This window comes from Carettochelys insculpta, chromosome 28, assembly GCF_033958435.1.
Source record: "Carettochelys insculpta isolate YL-2023 chromosome 28, ASM3395843v1, whole genome shotgun sequence".
In the NCBI taxonomy this organism is placed as follows: domain Eukaryota; kingdom Metazoa; phylum Chordata; order Testudines; family Carettochelyidae; genus Carettochelys; species Carettochelys insculpta.
The window spans coordinates 8,994,561-9,020,170 of record NC_134164.1 but is presented as its reverse complement, the minus strand read 5'-3'; the positions used below and the strand labels follow the sequence as shown (position 1 = coordinate 9,020,170).

The window sequence follows — 25,610 nt, the reverse complement described above, 5'->3', positions numbered from 1 at the left end:
TAAACAGTCTCTAAGGAGTTAACAAACATCCTTGTTGCTCACAACCTGTACTGTACTTTCCTCTAGTGTCCTGACAATAGACAGGAAAATACCAGTGTATCTATTTAGCTGTAATTCTCCTAGCCAGATTGCAGATGTAACTCACCATTATTGAAAATCAAGAACTTCTGGGACTGGGGGTTCTCATTAGCAAGTTTTGTGTTTGTTACTGTTGCACATTTTTTCCATCTCAGTGGGTTCTTTCCTACTTCACCTTTGTTTCAGGGTAGTTTAACTATTTAGTTTTGGAAAGAAAAGATTTTGTAACATTTGTTTCAATGACCGAATTAAAATCACATTCCTGGAATTTTTACTTCTCTGTTACTTAATTGGTCAAGGATTTTGCAGCCCTATTTTTTAATTATAAGATTTGATTCTTCTCTGTGGCGAAACTTTATTTTCAGGGAGCTGGTCACAGCTCCCTGATCTTCAGTCATCCAACTCCAGTGGAAGTCAATATCACTGAGATTTTATGCTAATCTAAATTCACCTCCATTTACCCACCCCACCACAAGACTCCTAATATATCCCTTCATTAACCCTTGCACAAGGTGGGATTTTCAGCAGAGGCATCGAAATTGCCTGTCCTAGCTTTGTATTGGCAGAGAGTCAGGTTCTGTAGGGGAAGCTACCATCTGATTTACATTCACTTTATGGTGCATGAGCAGTGCAAACCGAACTTACCAGATCAGACATGCCAGCCCACAGTATCTTTGTGATATATAGTAGATGTGCCATACCACACTATGCACTTTGAGAAATAGCCCTTTGGCTGAGAAAAGAGAGAACCTGCTGTTGGCTTTGAGCAAGTCAACATCAGTATTTGATTATGGCATTCACTTGTGCAGGAGGAAATATCTATTAATAACCTTCTACTTAATCAACTGCTGTATGATTCCGAAGACTGCGTTACCTATCATTCTTTGAGGTATACTAACCTGTCTGTTTCAATGAGAGGCCTATAGGCCTGGATCTCACTAGCTTTGGCTGTCCATAAGTAATTCCATAACCTGGACACCTGCATGACACAGAAGAAAGCTGACAGCATGTCCAATAGCTAGTTGGGATGAGACCATAATTTCAAAGATCACGGCTCTTTGTGAATACTCCAATCCCTTTTCTTGGCATATGTGTTAGGAAAATCCACCTAGTTTCACAAAGAAGCCCACTTCAGTGCTTTGGAGATTGCAAGGTCCAGGCAGCATGGGAGCTGAAATACAAGTATTTATTTTTATTAAATATACACACTTACAACATGAATAATTTCTCTTTTCTTTTCTTCCAGGAAATAATTAAGTTGTTGCCCTTCCATAGGATTTTTTTGGATAGACTGGAAGAGAATGAAGCCATAGATCAGGACCTACAGGCATATATCCTTCATCGAATACACAGCAGCTCTGAGATCCAGAACAACATCTCCCTTAATGGCAAAATGGACAACACAACATTTGGCAAACTCAGTTCTCACCTCAAGACTTTGAGCCAAGGGTCCTATCTATACTTAAAGCTAACTTTTGATCTTATAGAGAAGGGCTACCTGGTACTAAAGAGCTCCAGCTATAAAGTAGTCCCAGTCTCTCTCTCAGAGGTTTACCTGTTGCAGTGCAATATGAAGTTCCCAACACAATCTTCCTTTGACCGGGTTATGCCTCTCTTGAATGTGGCAGTGGCATCTCTACATCCATTAACAGATGAACATATTTTTCAGGCCATTAATGCTGGTAGCATTGAGGGCACACTGGAATGGGATGACTTTCAGCAGAGGATGGAGAACCTCTCCATGTTTCTTATCAAGCGTAGAGACATGACACGAATGTTTGTTCATCCATCTTTTCGAGAATGGCTTATTTGGAGAGAGGAGGGAGAAAAGACCAAGTTTCTCTGTGACCCTCGGTAAGTAATTGCCATGACAATATCTGCAGCATTTATGTCACTCTCACTTATCTTGTTTCATGGGATTGCATATGGATAAAGACAACTCAGATTAAATGGGGGAGTTTTAGTTCATTACATCAGCAAAGGAATGTAATCTCTCTGGGAGCAACTATAAAGAGATGAAAATCACACATACACACATGCGCGTGCGTGCAAAAAATGAGCCCAAGTGAAAAGCCATCCTATTCATGCAGTGCTCACTGAATGACTTCTGAATACGGAAAGCAATGCAGCATCCTGCCCCTGCTGTGTTTTTGGTGTGTGACCACATGTTTAAAGGACACAGTGACCATCAGATAAATTATTATTGTGCTCCTGCCACAGCTGTTTTGAACATAATTCAATCAAAACTACGAGACTTGATATTCTATTTAAGTGCACTGATGTCACAGAATAATACTGCACTATTAAAATGCATCTTATATCTTTCAGTTCCAGATTGGGCACGGGTGTTGTTTTTATCATTTTAGTTATCCTTTCCAACAGTTCTAGTTTCAGTTATTCCAGCCCATTCCCTGAAACAAGTACATAAAACCGGGAGAGTTGTTCATAGTCTGCATTTCCTTGAACCTACAATCAGAACATAGTATATGCTGAAACTGAATATTCAGCCAAGGTGACAGCTGCTCACCTCATTAAAGCATGTTGTTGCTGTTAGTGGTGTCAGGGTAAAAATATACATTTACCCCCTCAACTATGGAGCTTCTTAGTAAACATAATTTAGTATAAAAAATAACACACAGCATCTCTGAGCAGAAATCCTGTCCAGTTTAGTAGATTTCTGCATAGCTGTCCTGTTGCTTAACTCTTGCAGTTCACCTTCCACCTCACTGCAATTATTTTTATATCAATATTAGTTATTTACATGTTATACCTTTCCTCACAGTCATTAGATGGCTACTCACCATGCAATCCTTTTCCCACCCTGGCTTTCACCATAGTTGTCTGCTATTTACAAAGCCATTTAAATTACTGTATCTCATTTATTTTTAATCCTACCCTACTGTACTAAAAACATTCTGCCTAATAGCCACCTGTGCTCGGCCAAGCTGCTTTATGACCATAGTAATTTTTGCTGGATGTACACAGTTTCAGCAGCTAAAATGTGAATCTCTAATGCACTAGCCAGTATGCTTGCAGAACTATCATTTTACTGTTTTATCACAGGTAGGACTTGTATGTGGATTTATATTCAAGCTTTGATCCTTGCTGTTGATGACTGGTTGTGGTGTACCTTTTACATGACAATAAAGATCATTTTTTTCCTTCTCTACCCAAATAAATTTAACCAGAGCACATTTGATACATCTGGTGGATTAGCTGCCTTTTTTTTCATAGTATATATACTGTAGAAAATAGGTAAATCTGTAAAGCCCTGTAAATCCGGGCAGTTTTGATTTTCCTTTGTTTTGAACTACATGTGTTTATGCCTTCTGGATGTCCCTTAGAGCTGCAGGTTTGGCTGAACCCACAAACTCAAAGCAAAACTCAGTCAAAATTGCTGTTTTAACAGGCTTTGCACTGAAACCACGCACAGCCAGAAATTTCACAAGGTTTTGGCATGGAATCATGTATCAGCCATGGTTCACTCAGAAGGTAGCAAACAGTTTGTGCTGAGGTTCAGATTTCATGCAGTGTTGTGACCTTTATGCGCAGCAGGAATATTTTGCACAGGCTTCCCAACTCACACATCATCTGGAGCTTTGAATCCCTATACCATAAAGATGTTGATCATTTCAGTTATTGGGCTTTCCCTGACCTTAAATACACTTGCCAAAGAGGTGCAGAATTGTGAGGTTCCTTCTTGCTTGTATAGTGAGATAAAACCAATTTGCTATGTTGTTCCAACCTTCCCGCACCACTGAAATTGACATTCAGCACTCAAGCATAATGTAATCCTGAGGCATTCATTTCTGTGGGTTTTAAGGCATCATTTTAGTCCCACATTTATCATCTTAAACAGATAAAGCCTTAATTCACTGTAAAAAAGGGGGGAGCCCTTTTGGAAATATGAAATCCTACACCAGAGATAAGCAGGCTTCTCTCACAGTACTTTCCACGTGAGACAAAGATGAAGCACTCTGATGGCCTGCAATGGAAATAGTAATATTGGCTCCTGTCTTGAGTGTGCTAGTCCATGCCTGCTGAAAGACTACTAAAGTCCTCTAATGCATTATTATTTTTGCTAATTGTATCATATGCTAGATAAATCCTGACGTAAAATGTGAGCGAAGTGATATCTTTTATTGTCTCAGTTTCTGCTGGTTAAACAGACAAGCTTCAGCGCTACACAGCACTCTTCTTCAGAGCTGGGAAAGGAACTCAGGCTACGTCTACACTACAAGATAAATTCCATTTTAAATAAATTCAGTTTTTAACCTCATTCTTATGAATTCGAATTTAAATGTCCACAGACCTTTTTGAAATTCAAGCCATCATTTTTCTGTGTTGTTTCCATGTCCCCGTTGCTGTATGCAAGTTTGACAGTGTGAGCAGTGCATTGTGGGTACTTATCCCACAGTGCCTTGGCCCCGGTTGCTTATGGATGTTTCATGTTAGAATCCCAGAATGCAATTCACTGTCCCAGAATGCTGAGCACCTTGTAACTGAATTCAGCTGTCCCCCAAACCTGCTTGGGTTCCCTGTGCCACACGTCCTCTGTGGACATTGGCGTAGCTGTGCTATCAGCCCTGTCCGCTTCCACCTAGTACCATCAGCCACACATCTGGACCTTTATATTTGCAGGGATAGGCACTGCAGAATTCAAATTCTAATTCTAATTCAATCAAAAATTTGTGGGCTTGCTGCAACCTTTTTCCTGCACATCTGGATGGAGAGCAGCAGAGAAGAAAGCGGCCATACCTGGAGGGTCACCGCGTAACTTTGTGAGATACAAACGGAATACTTCTGGAAGCTAATAAATTCAAATTAAAGACATGGCACTTCCATAATTGCCTGTATTTGAAATTTTAAATTCGAAATTGACGCTGTACCCACGCGGTAATATTGATATTTTGTTATTGGTATTAGGGCTCACTAATTTGAGCTAATGATATTTGTAGTGAAGACAGTGACATTTTAATACCGAGCGAACTCCTTTTAAATTCGATTTTATCTTGTAGTGTAGATACAGCCCTATATTCATGGCAGACAATAAAATAGGATTTATATCAGTCTTCAATAGGGGAGCCCCTGAGAATTAGTAACTGTATGATTTACATCTTCCTGTCCCACTCTCAGGGAACATCTGATGTTGAATGTTGAGCTAAGAGTCTTGTAAGCCCTCATCAACAATTAAGATCAAGGTTAGTGGGAGCAAGCTTGCCACTGATTTGACTAATAATGGACAAGTTGTGAAGACTTGCTTGAGTTTAGTTTGCTCACACTGAGCTTATTTTCCCCCATTAAAATGGAAACTGGAAAGGTGTGAAGCACTGAGTTTCAGAAACAACTAAACTATGTTTGTTGACTTTGCAGAGGTACTGTAGAGAGAGTGGTTGCTGATTCTCTTGTGCAAATAGCTTTGAAACTGAAGTGTGACCATGTGAAACAGCTCCTAATTGACTTTCCCTGGCAGAAGTGAACAGATTTGGAGGATGTTATGGAGGAAATTGAGATAATGGGACCTGGGTCAGCAGCACTGCATCTGGGATGGTCTTTTGCTTTCTATTAATAATACTGAAACATCCATTGCACCACTCGCTCAGCAGTACAGAAAAGGAGAAACAAACAAAAAGCCAAGTGTTGTACTCAAATTTAACACATGCTCTTCTAGCTACATACAGTAGAGCAACAAAGCTCCTGCCCTCCAGATTTTTGTTTTAGCCTGTTGTGTTACTAGCTGCCTTCTTTCCTGAATGCTCAGCGTGAGTTTTCTAACCAAAGCAAAGGCTAATTGGTATTGAAGGGAAACACTATCGTTCTAGAATCTCCCACAAGGAACCCCCTCGATACTGGCTGTTTAATAATAGAGCAAAAGAAAAGGTCTAGCCTGATATTTTAACCAATGTTGTAACCAGTAATGACTTTTGCAGACTGTCACTGTAGCAGTTATCCAGTTGCATTATTCGACATATGATGCAAAGCCATACACAGGGGGCTACATCTACATGAGAGGCTTTTCCCGGCAAAACGGGACTTTTGTCGGGGAAAAAAGGTGGAGCATCTATACGCAAAATGCGCTGTGTCGACAGTTTGTCAACAAGAGCTGGCACATCAGCTGACAGTGTTACACCTCTCCCCGTTCAGGCATAATGCCTCTCTCGACAGTGTTCTATCCACAAAACAGCTATATAGATACGCTGGGGTCCTTTTGCTGACAGACAGGGCTTCCAGTTCATGAGACAGCCCTGTTTGTAGACCTGCTCAGCCGTTCTCTCAACAGAGGGCCAGCCTGTCTGGCTGCTTTCTGTCTACAGAGTGGATTGCTCTTTGATCTAGTTTTATGTGTAGAGACAATCTGTTGACAGAAATTTTGCTGGAAAATCCCTTTCGACAGACACTTCTGTTGACAGATGCTTCTCATGTAGATGTAGCCAGTGAGACTATTTTTTAAGGCTTACGCACAAAGGGGGGCAAACTTATTGTTGTACATTTATAGTTACCTCTGCTCTTGATCTAAATATTGTTATAATGCTATGAATTTTTTTAAAAAACAAATGTTTATTTTAGAACTTTTCATGAAATGATTTCAGAGTGCTTCACAAAATTAGGAAGGAAGGTGGTGTTATCTCTGTAGTAGAAGGAGAAGCTGAGGCATCGGGCACTGAAGTGGTCTGGACAAAGCACTGGGAATCAAATGTAAACCCCAGGTCTCCTTAGTCCTTGTCTGCTGCTCTAGTAGCTTTACAGTTCTGCCTCTTAACCCACATCAAACTTGTTCAGAGTCTTTCAACCAACATCTTCTTTTTCTTTGCCTATGTTGAACTCAAGAAGATAAGAAAATGACTAGGTAGGATGGTAACTGCTTTTGCATCCTCTTAATTCAGACTCTCTCCCCCAAGGGTGCACCAAATGATACAACCTTGTAATTTCTTTCTCTCTCTGTGCCATTGCTCCAAGGTAGAATAGCTGGCGACATTCCCTTTCTCCTCTGACACCCATCAATACTGCGAGGAGATTGACCTAGAGTCATCATTCCAGCTCTATGCTGGTCACAGAATACTCCCCCCCCCCCACACACACAGTTATACCACTGGAGCTGTGTAAAGAGCTTTTAGGTTAAGGGATCCTTTGGGTCTTTACCCTGGGCTGGATTAGTCCATAAGTGGGCCCAAAGCAAACATACACTTCTGGGCCCATACTTTCAAATATGAACAACAGCAGAGCTGATACACAGAGAGAAAGGGGAAAAATACATGTCCGTGGTGTTCCCTCTCCTATATGCCAAACACGAAATTCCCATCCTGGACGGTTCACTTCCTGCTGTTGGAGCAGGAAGTGATTCCTTAACACATGGCCCCCTATCTCCTTGGCTTTGTTGGGAGGGGCACAGAGAGCATCAGCTGTGTGTGAAGACTGTCTCTGTCCACTTGCCCACTGATATGATTTGTCCTCATGCTGAAAGCACTTTGCTCACGTGAGCGAGCAGTATTCTAGCCTCGCACATGGGGTAGAAACAGGACTCAGATTTGGCCCAGCCACCCTTCCCTCATGACATATGCCAGGCCATATACCACTTGCTAAGGTGACTGACATTATTTCCAATCACGGAGCAGTTAAAATAAAATAAAATAAAATAACCCTTTCCCCTCACCCACGTCATCCCATAAATGCATTTAGGCCCCATGTACATGCCTGGTTTGCATGGGCATCAGTCTGTTCCTGCTTTCATCTCATAAAAAAATGTTCTCAGAGCGTATCTGTTCAGATTAAACATAGTGAAAATTACAGAGGTCACAGCTTTGCCTCTGTACAGTGAGATGCCCAAGAGGGAGTGAATTGCTGTATGATCAAAACTGTTACCTCCTCTCAGTAACTATTATGTTGTATAGACAAAGCAGAGGTAGGAAATCTCAGCTGCATGTGTATTCATTAAGCTTGGCTGTTGAATACAGATAATGAAAAATGTTTTGTATCTACAGAAACGAGGCAATATCCCCCTTAACAAATACACCACACCTTTAAAATTAATATTTCACCTTCCTAAATACAGAATAAAGGTGCTAATCTGATGGAGCAAAATATCATTCATTTGAAATGTTTTAGGGAAAATGGCCTGCTCTACACTGTATGTTTTTACTAAATAAGGTTCCAGTTTTATCCTCCTAAAACCCTCAATTTTATGGCTTTATAGCAGAGTTCTTGGACATCTGCAGCCAAGGTCCCAGCGGCACTGTGCACTTGAACATAAAAGGAGCTACAGGCACTCAGCATCTTTGAAAATCAGGCCACCGGAGTCTTGTTTAGAACACAGTGTAGAGGAATAAATCTTTTGCAGTAAATTTCCCTTCAGTACACAGAGAATTAGGCAAATAGCTACTGTCCATCAATATTAATAGGAGACTTCTGGCTAATACACCAGGATAACTCTGTAAAAATTAATGAGCAATACTAGTCTCTTTGTTTCTCCTTTGCAGAATCAAGTCAGTTCATCTCCTCCTTCAAAACCCTAAGTAAAGGTAGAGTCATAACATCTTGGTAATAACATCTTGTAAGAATTAGTGTGCAGTAGCAATCTAAACTGAATGTGTGAAGCTATAAAACAGTATCTTGAGTTGCCATGGTTTCCACTGGAATTGCCTTATAATGTCATATAGTGCAAGTATTTTATGTTCTTTTTTTTCTCCCTACATCTCCACAAAATCATGCTGCAGATGGAGCTCTTAGATAATTGCAGTTCAGAAAGCCTCTATTCCTGTACATTACCCAGCAAACTTATGTATTTGTGTAAATTAGCAAAAATATTGTGTTTGTATTTTTGATAAGAAGCCTAGTATCTCTGAGAAATGAAAGGGAACTACTGCAAAAGTTTGGAAACAACAAGAGGGAGATAGTCTAGATGATTTGTATAAAAATTCAGTTACACCTCAGTACTGCAGACTTCATAATAGTCTGCTGCTGCTTTTTTGTGTTGCACATTGGCTTTTTAAATTGTCTAATTATAGCGTCCGATTCCATATCTCAGTTTGTCATTGTGAAGATATGTTAATTGTTGATTGCATTTTTTTTCTGTTTTCAGTAACCAGAGAGTCCTTGAAGTCTCTAAGTAATACATTCTTCTTTATAATTAGCTGGTGTGGTAAACGATTCGCCAAAAAGATGGGGACAAACCCTTAGGTTGGTTTTGTTTGTGTGTTTGATGGATTTTAGTCAGGGAACAAAAATGCCATTTCATTTTAAGGAAGAAGAAAATTACAGTTTTAACAAGAATTTTTTAAGTTCCTTGTACATATGTATGCTTGTGTTTATAAAAAGAACACATTCCATACATAAATACACATTGTGTGCATCTGTCATTCAGATTTCAAAAAAACTCACCCCCAGCAGCTCCCATTTAGTACTGAAATGATATAGCCCGTTTTTTGGAAGTGTGCAGCACCCAAGAGCACCTAAATGGGAACTGAGTGCTCCTGAAAATCTAACCATTACTGGACAACAGTCCTATGCCAATTTTTGTTTTCAACTATGAAACAGTCGCTCTTTCTTTCATAGCTCAATACCCTGATTTCTGTTTTACACCCCAATTATGTATTTGCTATTAGGAAAATTAGTTCTCCAATACAGCACCTTTTTCTGTCCTCAATATCTCATTCTGTTTGAAACCCCAATTATTTTTTGATCAATACAGATAAAATGTGCCACTCCCTGTCATTATTATTCTTTTTATGTTTTGTGGCTGTAGCCCCATTTTTAAGACATTCACACAAGAAATCAAAAACATTAATCACAGATTTAACTCAAGAAGTAATCAGATCTCTTGGTTCTTATTTTAGCCAACACTTCCTGCACTAGTCTGCCTGAGTGCTCCCCAAATAAACCAAAACACTCAGCTTCACTGGGACACAGACATCTGGGATATGTGTTGTGGGTAGTTATTTTGCAGTGCCCAAAAGGATGCAGGGTCCCATACATTAGAGATAAAAAGACATAAGACCAGATTCTCCCATAGTTTGTATTCTGGGCAGTCATTTTCACCAGCACACAGCCTAGAAGGGCAGCGAGTTTTTAAAATGCTATGCAATCAGAATGCTAGTATAGTACACCAACTTCACCTGGGTTAAATGTTAGTACATGGGGAGCAATGGACAATCGTGGTAATGTGGGGCACTGGTGTACAACCACTGTAATAGAGGTAATAAGCTAAGATATTTCATTGCATCATCCCATTTCTTCATCATGATAAACTTCAGATAAGTTTGGGTTCCAGAGTCTTCAGTTGCAAAACGTTCATTATAAATCCTTCAGTTAATTAAACTGGAAAATGTTACCTGCATCGAAGCACAGTCAGTTTGGTGTGCTGCTGTCATTGGGAAATGTGCTGTCAGGCTTTTCAGAAGTCTGCCTGGAATAAATAGGGGTCATCTTACTCCACAACTTTCAATATAATAGCTGTAAAAATGGTGAGGGAATTTATTACAGCTTGACAAAATGAACATAGGAGAACTGTTACCTTGTGCAAGCAACCCTGGGGATAGTCGTAAAGGAATGCCACTGTTATTTGAGTGACTATGTTTAATCCCATTCAGAAGTACAGAATCAAGGTATGGTTTAAAAAAAAAAAGCATGCTGCTAAACAGGTTGTCAACTTTAGCAGAGACTGTTGGGGGGAGTATAAACTAGTGTTATAATAATAGGAGAAAGTGAAAGTGTTGGACTAGATACCCCTATGGGATGGATGTTAAATATGAAGGAAGAAAGCTTATGGTTTAACTTGGTCTCTTCTTTTAATGAAGTGCTGAAATGCATTTTTGAACTGAAGGAGTTGGGCAGGGCTGCAACCTGCTATGTCAGTCTGAACAGAAGATGGGAAGCACCAACCCAGTCGATTCTACGTTGTGACTAATGACATGAATATCTGAAATAATTGCTGCTGTCACAAAAAGACTTTACCATGAATGGAGAAGTTCGCTGTAACCAGCTTGTGTTAGATGCAGCCCAAATGCTGATGGCTACATTGCTGTTTGTGTATTTTATCTATGGTGAAAGTCACATTTTAATGACCTAAAGCACATATTTGGTTTGCTGCTTCTCATTTCCCTACCACCCCATTTTCTCTCAAGCCTCTTCCTGCTGGTCCTTGTCCAGCAAAATATTTAAGCATGTGCTTAAACTTCAGTATACAAGTAGGTCCAATTGATATCAAAAACAACAAGAAGTCCTGTGGCACCTTATGTATTTTGGAGCATAAGCTTTCATGGGCAAAGACCCATGAAAGCTTATGCTTCAAAATATCTGTTAGTCTATAAGGTGCCACAGGACTTCTTGTTGTTTTAGAAGATACATACTAACGTAGCTACCTCTCTGATAATTGACATTGAAGTATCTGATGAACCAAGGCTTCCTAAATCCTTTAACTCTGTCTTGGTTAGACCAGAACAGGCTTGTGTCCTGACCTAGGTTCTCTGCCAATTGGTTCTCCAACGTGTTCTGGTTGTTCTAAAGCAGTTTGAGACTGCTGTTTTTTTTTTCAAATAGCCTTTCATTGAAACCTGCCATTAGAGTAATTTGACTCCAGCTGGTTTTATTGATCAGGGAATTGGAGTACAGTAAAGAACAGGCACCGTGGGTAACTGTGAGAGAGCAGAGGGAGCTGCTTACAGAAGACTTGAAACCTGGAGCAGGCTTACTAAATGAACTAACGAGTGATATCTGGCACAGGGAGGGAGCCTCAAATAACTGGCTTCTGTAAGAGAGCTGAAGCAATTGTTTGAGAAGCCTGATTCAGGGAAGTCCATGTGGAGTCAGCTCAGATCAAGACAGCGGGAAGCCAAACCCCAGAACCACACCCTAAGAACTCATTTTTTAAAAAGGACTCTGGGACCTACTTGTATCACACCCGGGTGGCAAGGTTAGAACCATGCCTTAGGGCAGATTTTGGAGACTTTGGGTATGTCTACTTTACAAAGTTTTGTTAACAAAAATAACATTCACGTGTAAAAAATCAATGAAACAGAACTCGCAAGAGGGTGTTCACAGGTGCTTTCTCTGTCAAGCGTTCACGTCCACCCTGGAGGCACTAGCCTCGACAGTGTGAGCAGTGCTTTGTGGGTGTGTATCCCACAGTGCAGTGGTGAGGATAAGCAGAACTGATTGCATCTTGGGATTCCCTCCATCTCCCATAGCCTTCTTAGCTGCTGGGAGTGGCATCATGAGTAGCTCTGTGAGCTCTCTGTGCTGAGGAATGTCAAAGCAGCACTGTCTCACCCTCCGCCCAACTCACTGCAGAAGCAGTCTGCCTGCCACTGTGTTCCTAGCGCAGGGCAAAACAGGAGCAGTCCAATGACTGGCTCTTTGTTCCCCAAAGGCAAGGAGCAGCTGGCTCAGCTGTCAAGTACTTCCTGGAGCTTTGGAAGGGGAAGGGTGCATGCCTGTGGGCAGCAGAGATCAAAACACCAAGCAGAGCCATCACAGGGCAGAAGCTGTGGGATACAGGCCGAAGCTGGTTCTTTGACAAACAAGACAGCAGTGTCTGTGCTGGCTCTTTGTCGACAAGAAAAGGAGAGGAGAAGAAAAACATCTCTTGTAGGGGTTGGAAGCATTTTGTTGCTGAAACTGGGCATTTTTCCCAACAAGAGTCGCATTGCAGTGTATATGTGCAAACTGTTTTGTTACCAAAAGGCAGTCTTTGGAGACAAAACTTGGTAGTGTACTGTAGACATGCAATGACTACTGATTAAATCTATCAAAGCAAAGAAACTTGGTAACTTTCCATCATGAATCATAATGTCGGAAGAGATTATTAACGCTCTGTTAAAGGAGGTCAGGGTGCCAACTATCACCAGATGAAAAGGTCATTAAGCACATGCACAGTAACCCATCTCTGGATGTGTGAGGCTCTTGCTAACAGCCCTTTCTGTATAAGATTGAGAATGTGACTCTAAGGCAGTTTGAGAGTCAGATTTTGTTGATCCTATCTCTATTCTTGACGCAGATCTTAGTCTATATGTGGAAGAGTCTTTGGTGGTTTTATTGGTAGCTGTTCACCTCCTTGCAAGTGACAAGAATCAAATGACTTTGCTGATTTTATTACATCCATTGGAAACCTTTGATCAAAAGATTTTGTGGATTTGACTGGAGACTCTTGCAAGGGTAGACCAGTCTGCATTAGAATATTTTCATTCCTGTCTTTTAAAGAAATCCCACAGTGTGGTATTAAACAAATTCTCATCCACATCTTGGCCTCTCTTCTCTGGGATTCCACAGTTTTCTGTTTTGCCATTTCTCCTGATCAGTATCCAAGTCAAGCAATTGGGTTATAGTGAAGCAGACAGGGCTATTATAGAACCAGTATACAGAGCTGATGCATAGTGCTGTTGCTTGTATTCATCAGAAATGAAGTGTGTGGCATATCTGTTTGGCTGAGATAGGGACTTCATTCAAGCTTTCAGTTAAAATTGGATGTCTTTCTAAAAGACATACTCCGGCTGAACCTCAAATTAAACTTGATATACAAATCACTGGTTGAAATTCTCTGACGTGGCTTATGCAGATGATCAGACTAGATTGCCGTAATGTTCCCATCTCTCCTTAGTCTCGGGGATTGACTTCTTGTTTTTTGTTTAATACCTAGCACAGTGTGTTCTTGATCTCTGATTGAGGTCCCCAGATTCCATTGCAACACAACACAATTATTGCAATAATATTTACACAAATGACTTAGTCTAAATAAGGTGATTTGATTTTAGTTGGCTGAGGAATGTAACAGAAGAACATGACAGGCTAGGTATCTTGCCCCAGAATTAAAGAATGTGCCTGCCCTTTTCCAAAAAAATTTGCAATCTTGTCAAACTTATTCTGCATCTTCAATTACTTTTAGTTTTTCAAGTTACTTCTGTCATCGAGGTTACCTTTGTTCATCTCGGCGTGGCATAATCAATAAAGCCATTTTTCTCAGCTGCAGACTTTACTGTTCCAAGGTATTGTTAAAGTAACTTGCTTAGAAGGAGACTGAGTCCAAAAATTGTGGGATATTCATAATTCATAGCACCTGTAGTAATGTTTAGATAGTATAAAATTAAAGACTTTGAATTTTCCTGCTTTACAACCTAAGCTGATCCATTTTTTTCCATAGGGCATAATATTGCACATGTAGGTACATCTATTTTGCTGGTGTTATTTCTTGCATAATGTTTAATGAACTGTATATCTGTTCACACAGTTAATCTCTATAATAAAATTCCAAGGTTAATTATTCTGAAGCCTAGAATGTCTCTTGGGTAAGTGTGAAGTGATGGAGACGGCTACAAGCATGGTTGAAAGCTCTTGTGCAGAATATCACCAGGTTGAACCACCACAGGGCTTTGTGATCAGTTGCTATACAAATGTTAAATTCTCAGCCATTTTAACTTTATAAATTACGCCCATGTGGTGTACCGCAACTGTAAGGCTTGTAGCTATGCTATGCCAAAAGTCCTCCATTGTTATAATGACAGAGTAACTCAGTGAATCCATGCCTTTATTCTATAGCTAATTTCATTGGTTATATGAGGGAGGCCACAGATGGTGGATTACTTGGCTCATCTGACACAGTTCTTCAAAACCACCCACCCAACAACACAACCAGCACACACAATATCCCCCAACACACAGCGCCTCACCACAGCATCCACCTGCACAAATCAGCACAAATCTCACAGCCCAGAACAACCCCCACACAAATCGACACAGCTCTCCTAGCCCTGTGCACACTTTTGCCCACATCCTTCATACTGACTTTGAGAACCAGATGGAATGTTCTATACCAAAGGTTCTCTGGTAGTTGAAATGTGACGGCTGATCAGAAGGTGGGAGTAACACCTGTGCAGGGTAGCAAAAAGGTGGTTGTGCCTCCAGCCAGAGGGACAGCCCTGCATACAAACAATGGGGATCATGAACTTTTACATTCTCAGCCGTTATGACTTTATAAATTGCACAGTGCAAAATCCCACAGGATAACCTTCCCGAGCACAAGCAACGTAACTGCCTTTTGTTCACCACCAAGATAACCCAATAACACCGCCCTCTAGCCACAACAGACCTAGCGTGCACAATAGTCTTAAACACAGATGGTTCCTCACCACAGCAAACATCCCTCATTCCCACCGTACACAAATCAGAACAAAATCTCCCACTACCAGATGCACACTGACTCACGCTCACTCACATTTACCATCAACCTAAGTAGCAATGGTGGAGTTCCTGACTGATATGTGGGATAACTCGTTGCTGCAAAATTCAGTCAGTTAACGTCAGTGTCAAATGATCTTTTAAAAATACATACAATATGTATGTATTTCATCATAGAAAGGAGCAGACTAAGGGGCTGGATATGATAGAGGTCTATAAAATCATGTCAGGTGTGGGAAAAAGTGAATGAGGCAAAGTTATTTATGTGTTTCTATGACAAAGGAACTAAAGGTCACCAGATGAAATTAGTAGGTAGCACAGAGTAGGCCTGCAGAACTCCTTGCCAGAGGAGGCTGTGAAGACCAAAACTTTAACAGAGTTTGAAAAAAACCTAGATAAATTCAGATAAAGAACTATATAAATTCATGGAGGTTAGATCCATCAGTGGATGTTAGCCAGGATAAGTACGAATGGTGTCCATAGCCTTTGTTTGTCAGAGGTTGGAAATGGATGACAGGAGAGGGATCGCTTTCGTGATTGCCGGTTCTGTTCACTACTTCTGGGGCATCAGGCGTTGGCCTCTGTTGGAAGAACTTTGGTCTGACCCAGTGTGGCCGTTCTTATGTGAACCTTTTTGCTCTGTGTGGGTGCTGGGCAGGATATTTTTGTTTTTTTCAGGAGCCATTTTTGCGTATTGCTTTAGCAGTCTTCCTTTTAAGAAACTTTTTTTTAAAAGATATCTGGTAGAAAAGAAGCCACTTGTCTTTGCTGGAACAGAAAGTACTGTGTGCACTCTGGAGCTCTGAATTAAATATGAACATGAGTCTCCTGGGAGAGTGGGTTCACTGGGCTCAGTGTCAAGTGTCTGGATTTTGGAATGTTTTCATCAAATTAGCTGCAAGAAAGGCAACTTGGATGTAAATCAGGGAGCTTGGAATTTACAATGCACAGAGCACAAAGAAAATCTACTGTGTCTGATTCTCTATTACAACACCAGAGTTGTGTAAAAGGGCCTTAATGTAGCAGTGCTTTAAAGTGGGCATGTGATCTACACGTATTTAGAATCCCCTTTACCTTACCTGATAAATAGAAAGGTGTCTTTGTGCAAAAGAGAATTGGGCCTATTATCTTTTTATCTTCATCACCTGTTGTAATCTTTGGGCACACTTAGAGTTTTTAAAAAATCACAACAGTGGAATTCTGAATGTGGGGGTATGTCTGTAGGCAAAGGATATCTGTGGAAGCAAGGAAAAGAAATGGAAGACTAGCTTTGGGAATAATACAGACTTCCTTACTTTAAGTTATGTTCAATGTTAAAAGAAAGCTGTTCTTCCTGTTATTCATTTGTATTGTCACATGAGGTAATGAAGTTAGCAAATCAACTGAAAAGAAAAAGATATTCCCCCAACCCACAAGAGAGATTCATCCTCTCTGGACAAAGTGCTCAAGAAATAGCTGAATAAATAGGGTTGGCATATTGGGCTGCATTAGCAGGAGCATTGTCAGTAGATCAAGATGATTCACCTGTGTTCAGCACTGGTGTGGTGTATTGTGTCCAGTTTGAGGACCTCACTTTAGAAAGGTTGTGGACAAATTGGAGAGAGCTCAGAGAAGGGGAACAAGAATGATTTGGGTGCTGGGACACGTGACGTATGAAGAGAAGTTGAAAAAACTGGGCTTATTTAGTCTACAGAAGATTTAGGCAGATTTGCTAGCAATCTTCATCTACCTGAAGAGGGCTTCCAAAGAGAATGGAGCCAGGCTATTCTCAGGGGCAGCAGATGGCAGGACAAGGAACAATGATCTCAAGTTGCAGTGGGAGGAATTCTAGGTTGGATATTAGGAAAAAAATATTTCACTTCAAAAATGGTGAAGCTCTGGAATGGGTTGCCTAGGGAAGTCATTAAATCTATATCCTTAGAGGTTTTTAAGGCCCAGCTTGACAAAACCCTGGCTGGGATGATTTGATTGGGGTTGGTCCTGTCTAGAGCAGGTGGCTGGACCAGATGAGCTCCTGAGGTCTCTTCCAACCCTAACCTTGTATGATTCTTTGCGTCGAGAGTATAAACAATAAAGCAACCCCTCTCTCAAATCTAGGCTTTTTTTGGACCAGCAGACAAAAGGATTTCCTCCCTCATCCTGTGACCAGCATGACAGTGGTCAGATCTGGAGAGGGTAAATGAGAACCTGATAGTTCATTTTAACTTCCAGGAGAGTGAATAACAGAGGTCGACCTCTGTAAGACTTTGTAGGTCAAACTTAACACCGTGGCTTCCTTTTTATGTGTGGCATGGATAATGAATGATGGAACATAGGGATGTGCTTGGAGACCAAATTACTAATAGTGTGTGACTTGTGCTTTTCAGTTCTCTGGCATTCAGTGTCCCCTTCCTTTTCACTTTTGGGCCTCACCCACAGAAAATTTTGTGATTTATTTATTTATTTATGGAGTGATTTGAATCGGTGTTCTGTAGTGATTAAGATAGAACCGCCAACTTCATGTTTATTGGTGCCATTTGAACTCTTGTCTCCAAAGGTTAGAGCCCAGAGAGGAAACCTACCCTAAGCTGATTTGTTTTTTCATATGTGGTGGTGTAGTTTTCTCTTACAGTAAGTCATAGTAATGGGAAACCCAAGGGGTGTTTCCCCTGTGAAAATGGACCTGTGAAGAATAAAGTTTGACACTATCACAACTTAGCCCTGTCAGATGGCCTTGGGCAATCCTAATACTGATTTATAAACCCTTCAATGCTCCAAACAGAATCAGTTATATTTTTGGTCCTGTAATTTTTCTATGATTGATACCTACTAATTTTAATTAATAGTTGTATGTGTTTGCTTTGTGTAGAGGAATCTAATTCTTACCTTTCCTCTTACATAGGATTCTGCTGTGTGTATGCAGACCTTAGACCTCACTCTCATTTAAACCAAGGCCCATTTATGCTGCTCTGGCAATTTCTGTAATTTCTCCAGCTCTGTGCGCCAAAATAATAATGAAATAATCTTCCTTTCCACTTCTGTTGAAATTTTTTCTTCTCCACCAGCAGGTGTCGCTGTTACATAGATTAAAATCTTCTAAAGCGTGCAGAAATACAATGTAGACTCCTCAGGATCAGCTTAACCAACTGATGAAAATAAAAGACAAGACGTGAAGCAAAAGGATGCAATATTATTAGTTTTTACTGGGATTCCCATACAGAAGTCCTGCTGCCCCTTACATCTTATGCAGCACTGATGTAATACCAGGAATTCAAAGGAGACTATCGGATGACCAGTATAAATGGGGATTAACATATATTTGTGGCAATAATATCTCAGGTACTTTGGGCAAAATACAACATACATGCTACTCCCAGTACAGGATCGTGAGTTTTCTTTGTGATTGGAGCAGACTGTCAAAGCATCAATAAAGTGCCATCAATGGGATCATAAGCAGAATGATTAAGAAGAATTATTCCAGCCATTTCCTTTAATCTTGTTTCCTTTCTTTGGGCCAAATAATTCTGCCATGCACTTGCCCCTTTGCCAGTATCTGTTTTATCTGTTTCTGATCTACTTTTCTTTCTCCTTTGCCACTTCCTGTCCCCCTTATGCTGTAAGTTTCTGAACTCTGGGAGCACTATTCTCGTACTCCCTGGAACAGACATTGAACTGTACTGTCCCAAGAGAGTTAAATGTGACAGTGTCCATTCAGTACAACTTGCTGATAACATATTCTTGGAACCTGAAATGAAATGAGCAAAAGAGTGCATTCTGCAGAAAAAGTCGTACACTTTTCATGCATACGGGGCTTTATCCTCTCCAGAGCAGATACGGAGAGAATAGGCTTCAACCCATGAAGATTTATACTCAAATAAATGTGTTAAACTTTAAGGTAACACAGGATTTCTCACTTTTTTGGTGTGGGGAGGTATAATTATGAGCAGGACTGGAAGCCCACTCCTGAAGTAATAAGAATGCTACTACATGACCACAAAGTCATACCTGCCTTTTGACAGGGAGAACACGTGAAAGGGAATTATGTAGCTAAGAACCTTAATAGCCTGGGGAACTCAAGCAATTCTTCATATCTCCTTGGACTTACCAGTTCTTCAGGTTGTGGTCTTGATGTGTATTTCACCATGGATGCACAGGCGCTGTCATGGACACAAGAGCCTATCTGTCTAAGTCCACTCTAAAGAGGACATATTCCTCCCTAACTTCATTCTTCAAATCAGATGAATCTTTGTGCCCATGTAGGCACCTCCTGAGATTTAGCATCAGCAAAACCTTATTCACCATCAGTACCCACAGATTCAGCAGTCAGCTCTGATGGGGAGGCAGACAGCACCCCATGCAAGCTGGGAAGAATGGAAAAGTACACCCTCTGGAGGACATCTTTGTTCTCCTGGGTCTGCAATCTTCCCTTTTGTCAGAACCACTCATTATGAGGGAGATTTTCACTCTGTCAAGACAAACGGTCTATAGGAGAAGTCCATCCCATCTACTATGGTTTTCCATCAGCAGAACAAATAGCACCATCAACTGAGCACATCCAACTTTCCCAACACTGGGGAATCAGAAGTACCAAAACAGATATGAGGAGATCATTCCAGTCCTTAGACTGAGAGCTGCTTAGAACCAGCTTCATCCACTCAAACCTGGACACCTTCCTTGGAGCTGGTGGTACCCCATGCTTTGGGAAACTCTGGAACTCACCTTTGATTCCTCATGATGTCACTGTTGGGGTTTCTGGTTCCTGTACACATAACACCCAGGGGCTTTACAGTTTAATAAGGAGTCATATCACTTTTCTTCTCCAAGAGAGCAATCAGAATCTCTTCATGGACTGATATGAAGAGGTGAAATGCAAGTCAGATCCATTGTTACTAAGAGGAATAATACTTTCCTCCACTCCCAATAAAGCTATTGCTCCAGATTCAGCATCTCCTTTGGACAGCCACAACCAATTATGGGAGCTGCTTTGAAGGATGGTAGAAGAACTCCAGATCTCCTTAGTGGAGATCCATGACAAATGACATAAGCTGCTGGACAGCCCACAACCCAGGTGATTGCTTGGTAGCACTCTCTCTGACTAAAACCATACTGAAACCAGGAAAGGCAGTATAACATATGTTGGCAGGAAATACAAGACAAACTGCTCCAATGGCACTCAAGGCCAGGACATCAAAAGCAATGCTGTCCTTCTTCCTTGGGTAAGCCACTTGAACTGTGCCTTTCTTCCCATCCTGCAGCTGTCCTCAGTTATTCAGAAAATTGGACAAGACAGAGAACAAGCCATCATCATTACACTCAAATGACCCAGAGAGTTCTGGTTCCCAAGTCTCCTGTGAATGTCAACCCTGCTCCCCAGCAACATTCAGCCCTTGTCAGATCTCTTGGCCCAACCTCGATTCTCTTCATATCACAGCCTGAATGGTCTTTACATGAGTAACATTACAGTCCCAGACCTGTGTAAAACATTGTCAATGATAGCTACAAGGACTCCACCAGAAGATGTTATCTTGCCAAGTGGAAATGTAATGTTGACATCCCCGATGGGCAAGATCAAACCTGGCACCTCTGAACAATAGTGCATCAGCCTCTACTGCTTGAGCTAAAAGGACTTGACTCTTGGTTAAGAGCTTGCCTAGAAGACTTATTAATCTGTGGATGAGCTAGTAGTCGGGGGCAGAGCACCACATCACGTAAGTATGGGTCACAGAGGAACAAGGGAACCCAAATGAAAGTAATGGGTAACAGGTTTAAAACAAAAGGAAGTTTTTCTTCACACAGCGCATGGTGGGCTTGTGGAACTTCTTGGCAGAGGATGTTGTTAAGATTGGGACTTTAACAGGGTTCAAAAAACAATTATATAAATTCATGGAGGTTAGGTCTTTCAGTGGCTGTTAGGCAGGATGGGTAGAAGTGATGTCCTTAGCCTCTGTCAGAGGCTGGAAATGGATAACAGGAGGAGATCACTTGATGTTTACCTGTTCTGTTCACTCTCTCTGAGGCATCTAGCATTCGCCACTGTTGGAAGACAGAATACTGGGATAGATGGACCTTTGATCTGACCCTGGCTGTCCTTATGTTCTGTCTCCAGAAATAGCAAGGAGTCTTGATAACTTCAGTTACTGACTTACCCTCAAGATGGTGGGTTTTTTGGTGCTAAATAGGCCAGCCTTCCAACTCTTAGCTGCTTGTTTGGTGTCTCACCTGTCAATGAAGGATGCCTGTCTTTGTTACTGTTTCCTGGACCAGAAGGGTAGAGGATCTTGGGGCCCTAATGGCATACGCACCATACACAATATTTCTCAATATTCCAGAAAGAGAGAGTCTCTCTATGAATGCACGGGAAATTCACCCCAAGATAGTTTCCGAATTTCACATAAATCAGATTCCTCCCAATGCTCCATTCTTCCTTTGAAGAGTGGAGGCTACAGGCCCACAATGTCTGATGAGCAGGTTTCCTGGTATTTTTTTCCATCCATGGGCAGAATAAATTTTGTTATGTGCACCAAGGCATGTGGGGATGGCTCACCACCATTAGAAACACATGATGCCAGCTGTGAGTGCTGTGGAGGTTCTGCTGATCAGCTGGGCAGCACCTGAATCTTTGATGAATGGCTGCCCAAGTACTGAGCTTACAGGAAACATAAGTATTTTACCTGAAGAGAACAAAACAGAACAGAAAGTCATGGAGACTGTTGCCTAAGCAGAATGAACCTGAGGGTAAGCTATTCCCTCCCAGAAATCCTCCACGTTGATCTCTGGCCTATTTTGTTTCAGTTGACACACCTGCTCTCCCCCACAAGGTACAAGATCACTCTACAGGAGCATAAAGAACCTCAGTAGCCTCACTGCGCGAGGTATCCAGGTTTTGGACTTGCAAAGGAGAAACATAGAGCTCCATCCAGACATCCATAAGACATTACACCTTTGTCCAAATCTCCTCCACTGATACGTCTTTTGAGATATACCCCCTGCATCCTCACACCCTCCTTGTGTGACAGTATTCTTGTCAGTCACCCATAACAAAATAGCACTCGGAGAAAGTGAAGTTACTTGCCTTATTGTAATTGGAGTGCTTTGAAATATGTGGTTCCTAGATATATTCAGCTACACTCTCCCCTTCCCTTCTGCTTTGATCATATCTGAATTATTAGTATAAAAGGAACTGGAGAGGTGGTCAGTTCACACTACATTATACCCTCAGAGCGGAGCATGAGGAGAGCACAGTACTGACACAGGCTGATAGACATCAGTTACGGGAATTCTCTGGTCTCAGACACTTGGAGCGTATGCATGCAGTCAAATACAGGTAGGGAGTACATGTCTCAAAACCCTCTGTCTGTGCTCCAGTTTTTTCATACCCTTCATTTTGGTCGGTTGGGGAGCAGGCACACAGATGCTACTGTGGTCAGTCTGGAGGGCTGTGCCTCATGCTCAGCTTTTCCAGTGTTTGCATGTGACCCTCACATGTAACCCTGGTGGCAGTCTTGTGCGTATCTCACACTGAGGCAGAATTTGCAGGGTCAAGGCCATAGTCTCCATATTATGTATGTGTCAGTATAGAAGTATTCTGTGATGAAACACGCAGCGATAGCATGCGGTGTCACATGCTACCTGTGAAAGTGAACAAAAGCTTTGATAACAGAGCTGACAGCACAATTAATTTTTCACATAAAAATCTTACATTAAAAATAGAAAACCACTGAGGATAAACCTCTACTGCGGTGAAATTCAAAGTATATCATTTCACTGGGCTCCTTGATGCTGAAATCATTACTGTTGTTCTCTTCTGTGTTTTTTTTTAAAAAAGCGCTGCCATTAGAATCAGTCTGTGTGTAATTATCACTGACAGAGCAAGTGACTGCAGGTATTTATCAGCAAGCCCAAAGCCACTGCTCTTAGGTATAAAAATGTAGCAGCGGTAACATGTAGCTCATGAGTCCTAGATTTTATTCTGAAATGGTCCATGTATATCTTTTTCATAACAGCCAAAACCATGCATGCATATACATTATACATACAGTCTGGAAAGCAGGTAGGAACTAACTGTTGCCTGGGGCTGCATGGGTTAAGAATTGTACCTGATTTCTTGCTAATTGGAACCAGCTACATTAGAGGTGCCTGGATATTCCATTAATACCTACCATTGTGTTCAAAGCACTTCCCAAACATTTTTCTAACTGTTCTTCAATCACTTCTGTACAGTAGGCAAATGTGAGCACTATCAGCTTTCTTTCACAGATGGGAAAATTGGGACTGACACACAAAGCTGTCAGGCTCATTTATGGAGTCAGTATCAGAGCCCAGAATAAAAGCTCCTGATTTCCAGTCCAGTGCATAAAGACCAGACATTTCTCCCAAGGAAGCCCCGCAGCTGAGTTCTCTGAGTGGACTCAAGCCACCATGGTTTTGATGGTGGTAAATGCACAGCAGATAAGCAGTGTAATCAGATCAGCCATTAGATGTAGTTTATATATAAAGCAGATTGTATGTTTTTATAATCTGCTGAATTGCTATTGATAAAATCTAGGCATTTGTTGTACTGCTTGAGTTTCAGCTACATTCTGTAGAACTCAAGCAATACATCACAGTATCTGTTTTCTTTTAATCTGTTTTCTTTCCTCTGTCTTTTTATGGGCATTTCTGTAGGTTAATCATCAGTAATAACCATCTTCTGCAGTTTTTTTGGTGTATTTCAGAAGACTGTACTCTGAATATTACATTTGTAAAATTATTTTCTTTAAAGGGACACCACTGACTGAAGATCTAATCAATATGGAAAAAAAAAGCAGCAGCAGCAGCAGCTTAAAGGGGCTTCAAATGCTTCAACCACATTACACGCACACGACCATTTTTATGGCTTTTAAGTCATGTTGCCACTTAGAACATGATTTTTTTCCATCACTGGTGTCTGAAAGATTCACGAAAAATGGGGAGAAATATCCCAGAGGTACAGCCATGTTAGTCTGGAGCTTCACAAATAAGAAGCAGTTCTGTGGCACCTTAGAGACTAATAAATTTATTAAGTAAAGGTTAAACTACACAGACACACCTGGGCATCAGTGAAACTGACTTACCTGCAAATGCTTCCAAATAAACAAAATATATACACTAAATAAACAGAAATAAATACATTTTCTCTGGAATAGTTTTTAGTTCTAATTGTGTTGTGTTACTTGTAACAATAGTTTGTACAAAAAGATCTGAATGGCTGTGTGATATTTCAGTTGATGTTGCACCTTTACATTCATTGCATTTGGGAGAGGTGCAATAGAACTGTGCATGAGTTTAATACTCTGGCCTTTGACACACGAAGAAAAGGGAAAGGAAAGGAAAATCACTAAAAATGTGTTTTGTTGTTCATCTTATTCTGCTAGTGCATGCTGGGGCTGGGGCTACTGCATCCGGTGGCTTGAAGTGGTTTCCATTATATATAGGGTTTGGTTCAGTGATTCTCTTTCCCTCCCCACGTATAAAAATTGTTGCTGTGTGCCAGAGCTAATGGTCATGTGTCCATATTCTAAGACCATCCTTCAGTCTGGCAAATAAATCATCATTCTCTGTATTGCCAATCAGAATTAAGGTTCATTAACAGGGCTTGTGTGAGAAGCTTGCTGAACATGATTTTCAGATCCTTCACTTTCATGCCATGCTTAAACCAAAAGACAGGTCATGGTTTCCTTTTTAGAAAATCTTGTCTCTAAGGATAATCATTCATTGGATTTAGACATGCTGATAAGCTCTAGCACTATGGCAACATTGATCCTCTACTTTAGATTGCTCAGTTGCATTTAGATCATTCTAAGCACTGGTTTATTAGTTTTTCCATTTGATAGGGTACTAATGTAATAGTGGCATTCTCTGTCCTTAAATACCCCTTCAGAGCTACAAGTCACATCATGTTAATTTTGTTTTGGGGGGGGGGGCTGGGGGAGGGGCGTGTGAGGTTAATAAACAGCTATGTTGGTTCCAGAAAATAAATTGGTTAAAAAAGTGCCTGAGGCTTCCCAGGTCTTAGAAGAGCAAAATAGTACAATGCACTTGCCTTTGTTCCTTATCTGTGGTGTCAAGGAGATGCTAAAGACAATTCTTTTTCCTGTCGCATGTGTTTTTCACTGCACAGTACAACAAAGAAGGCAGTTCTAACAGTGCTTATTTCTTTGCTGATCTATTTGAATTATGTAGAATATTACCGAGCTGGCACTCAAAAAGCCTGGGAGATCACTACATCTGGGCTGCTTATACATTAATCCCAGTACTGCTTTTCATAACTGCTTCTCAGCGTATTCCTTCACATGAATCTGTATGTTGTTTGGGATTTTTTTTTCCCATTTAAAAATACAAACTATTCAAATGTAGAATGAGAAAGGGGTGTT

The 25,610-nt window shown here is 41.0% G+C and overlaps 1 protein-coding gene across 2 annotated transcripts in view; it reads left to right on the top strand.

Annotated features, from left to right (window-relative positions):
* TANC2 (tetratricopeptide repeat, ankyrin repeat and coiled-coil containing 2) overlaps positions 1–25,610 on the top strand; it is a 703,794-nt gene that overhangs the window by 616,211 nt on the left and 61,973 nt on the right. For both annotated transcript variants that reach the window (XM_074978796.1, XM_074978797.1), the window contains one exon: positions 1,325–1,932. In XM_074978796.1, the coding sequence (XP_074834897.1) occupies positions 1,325–1,932 (608 nt within the window). The remainder of the gene's footprint in view (positions 1–1,324; positions 1,933–25,610) is intronic.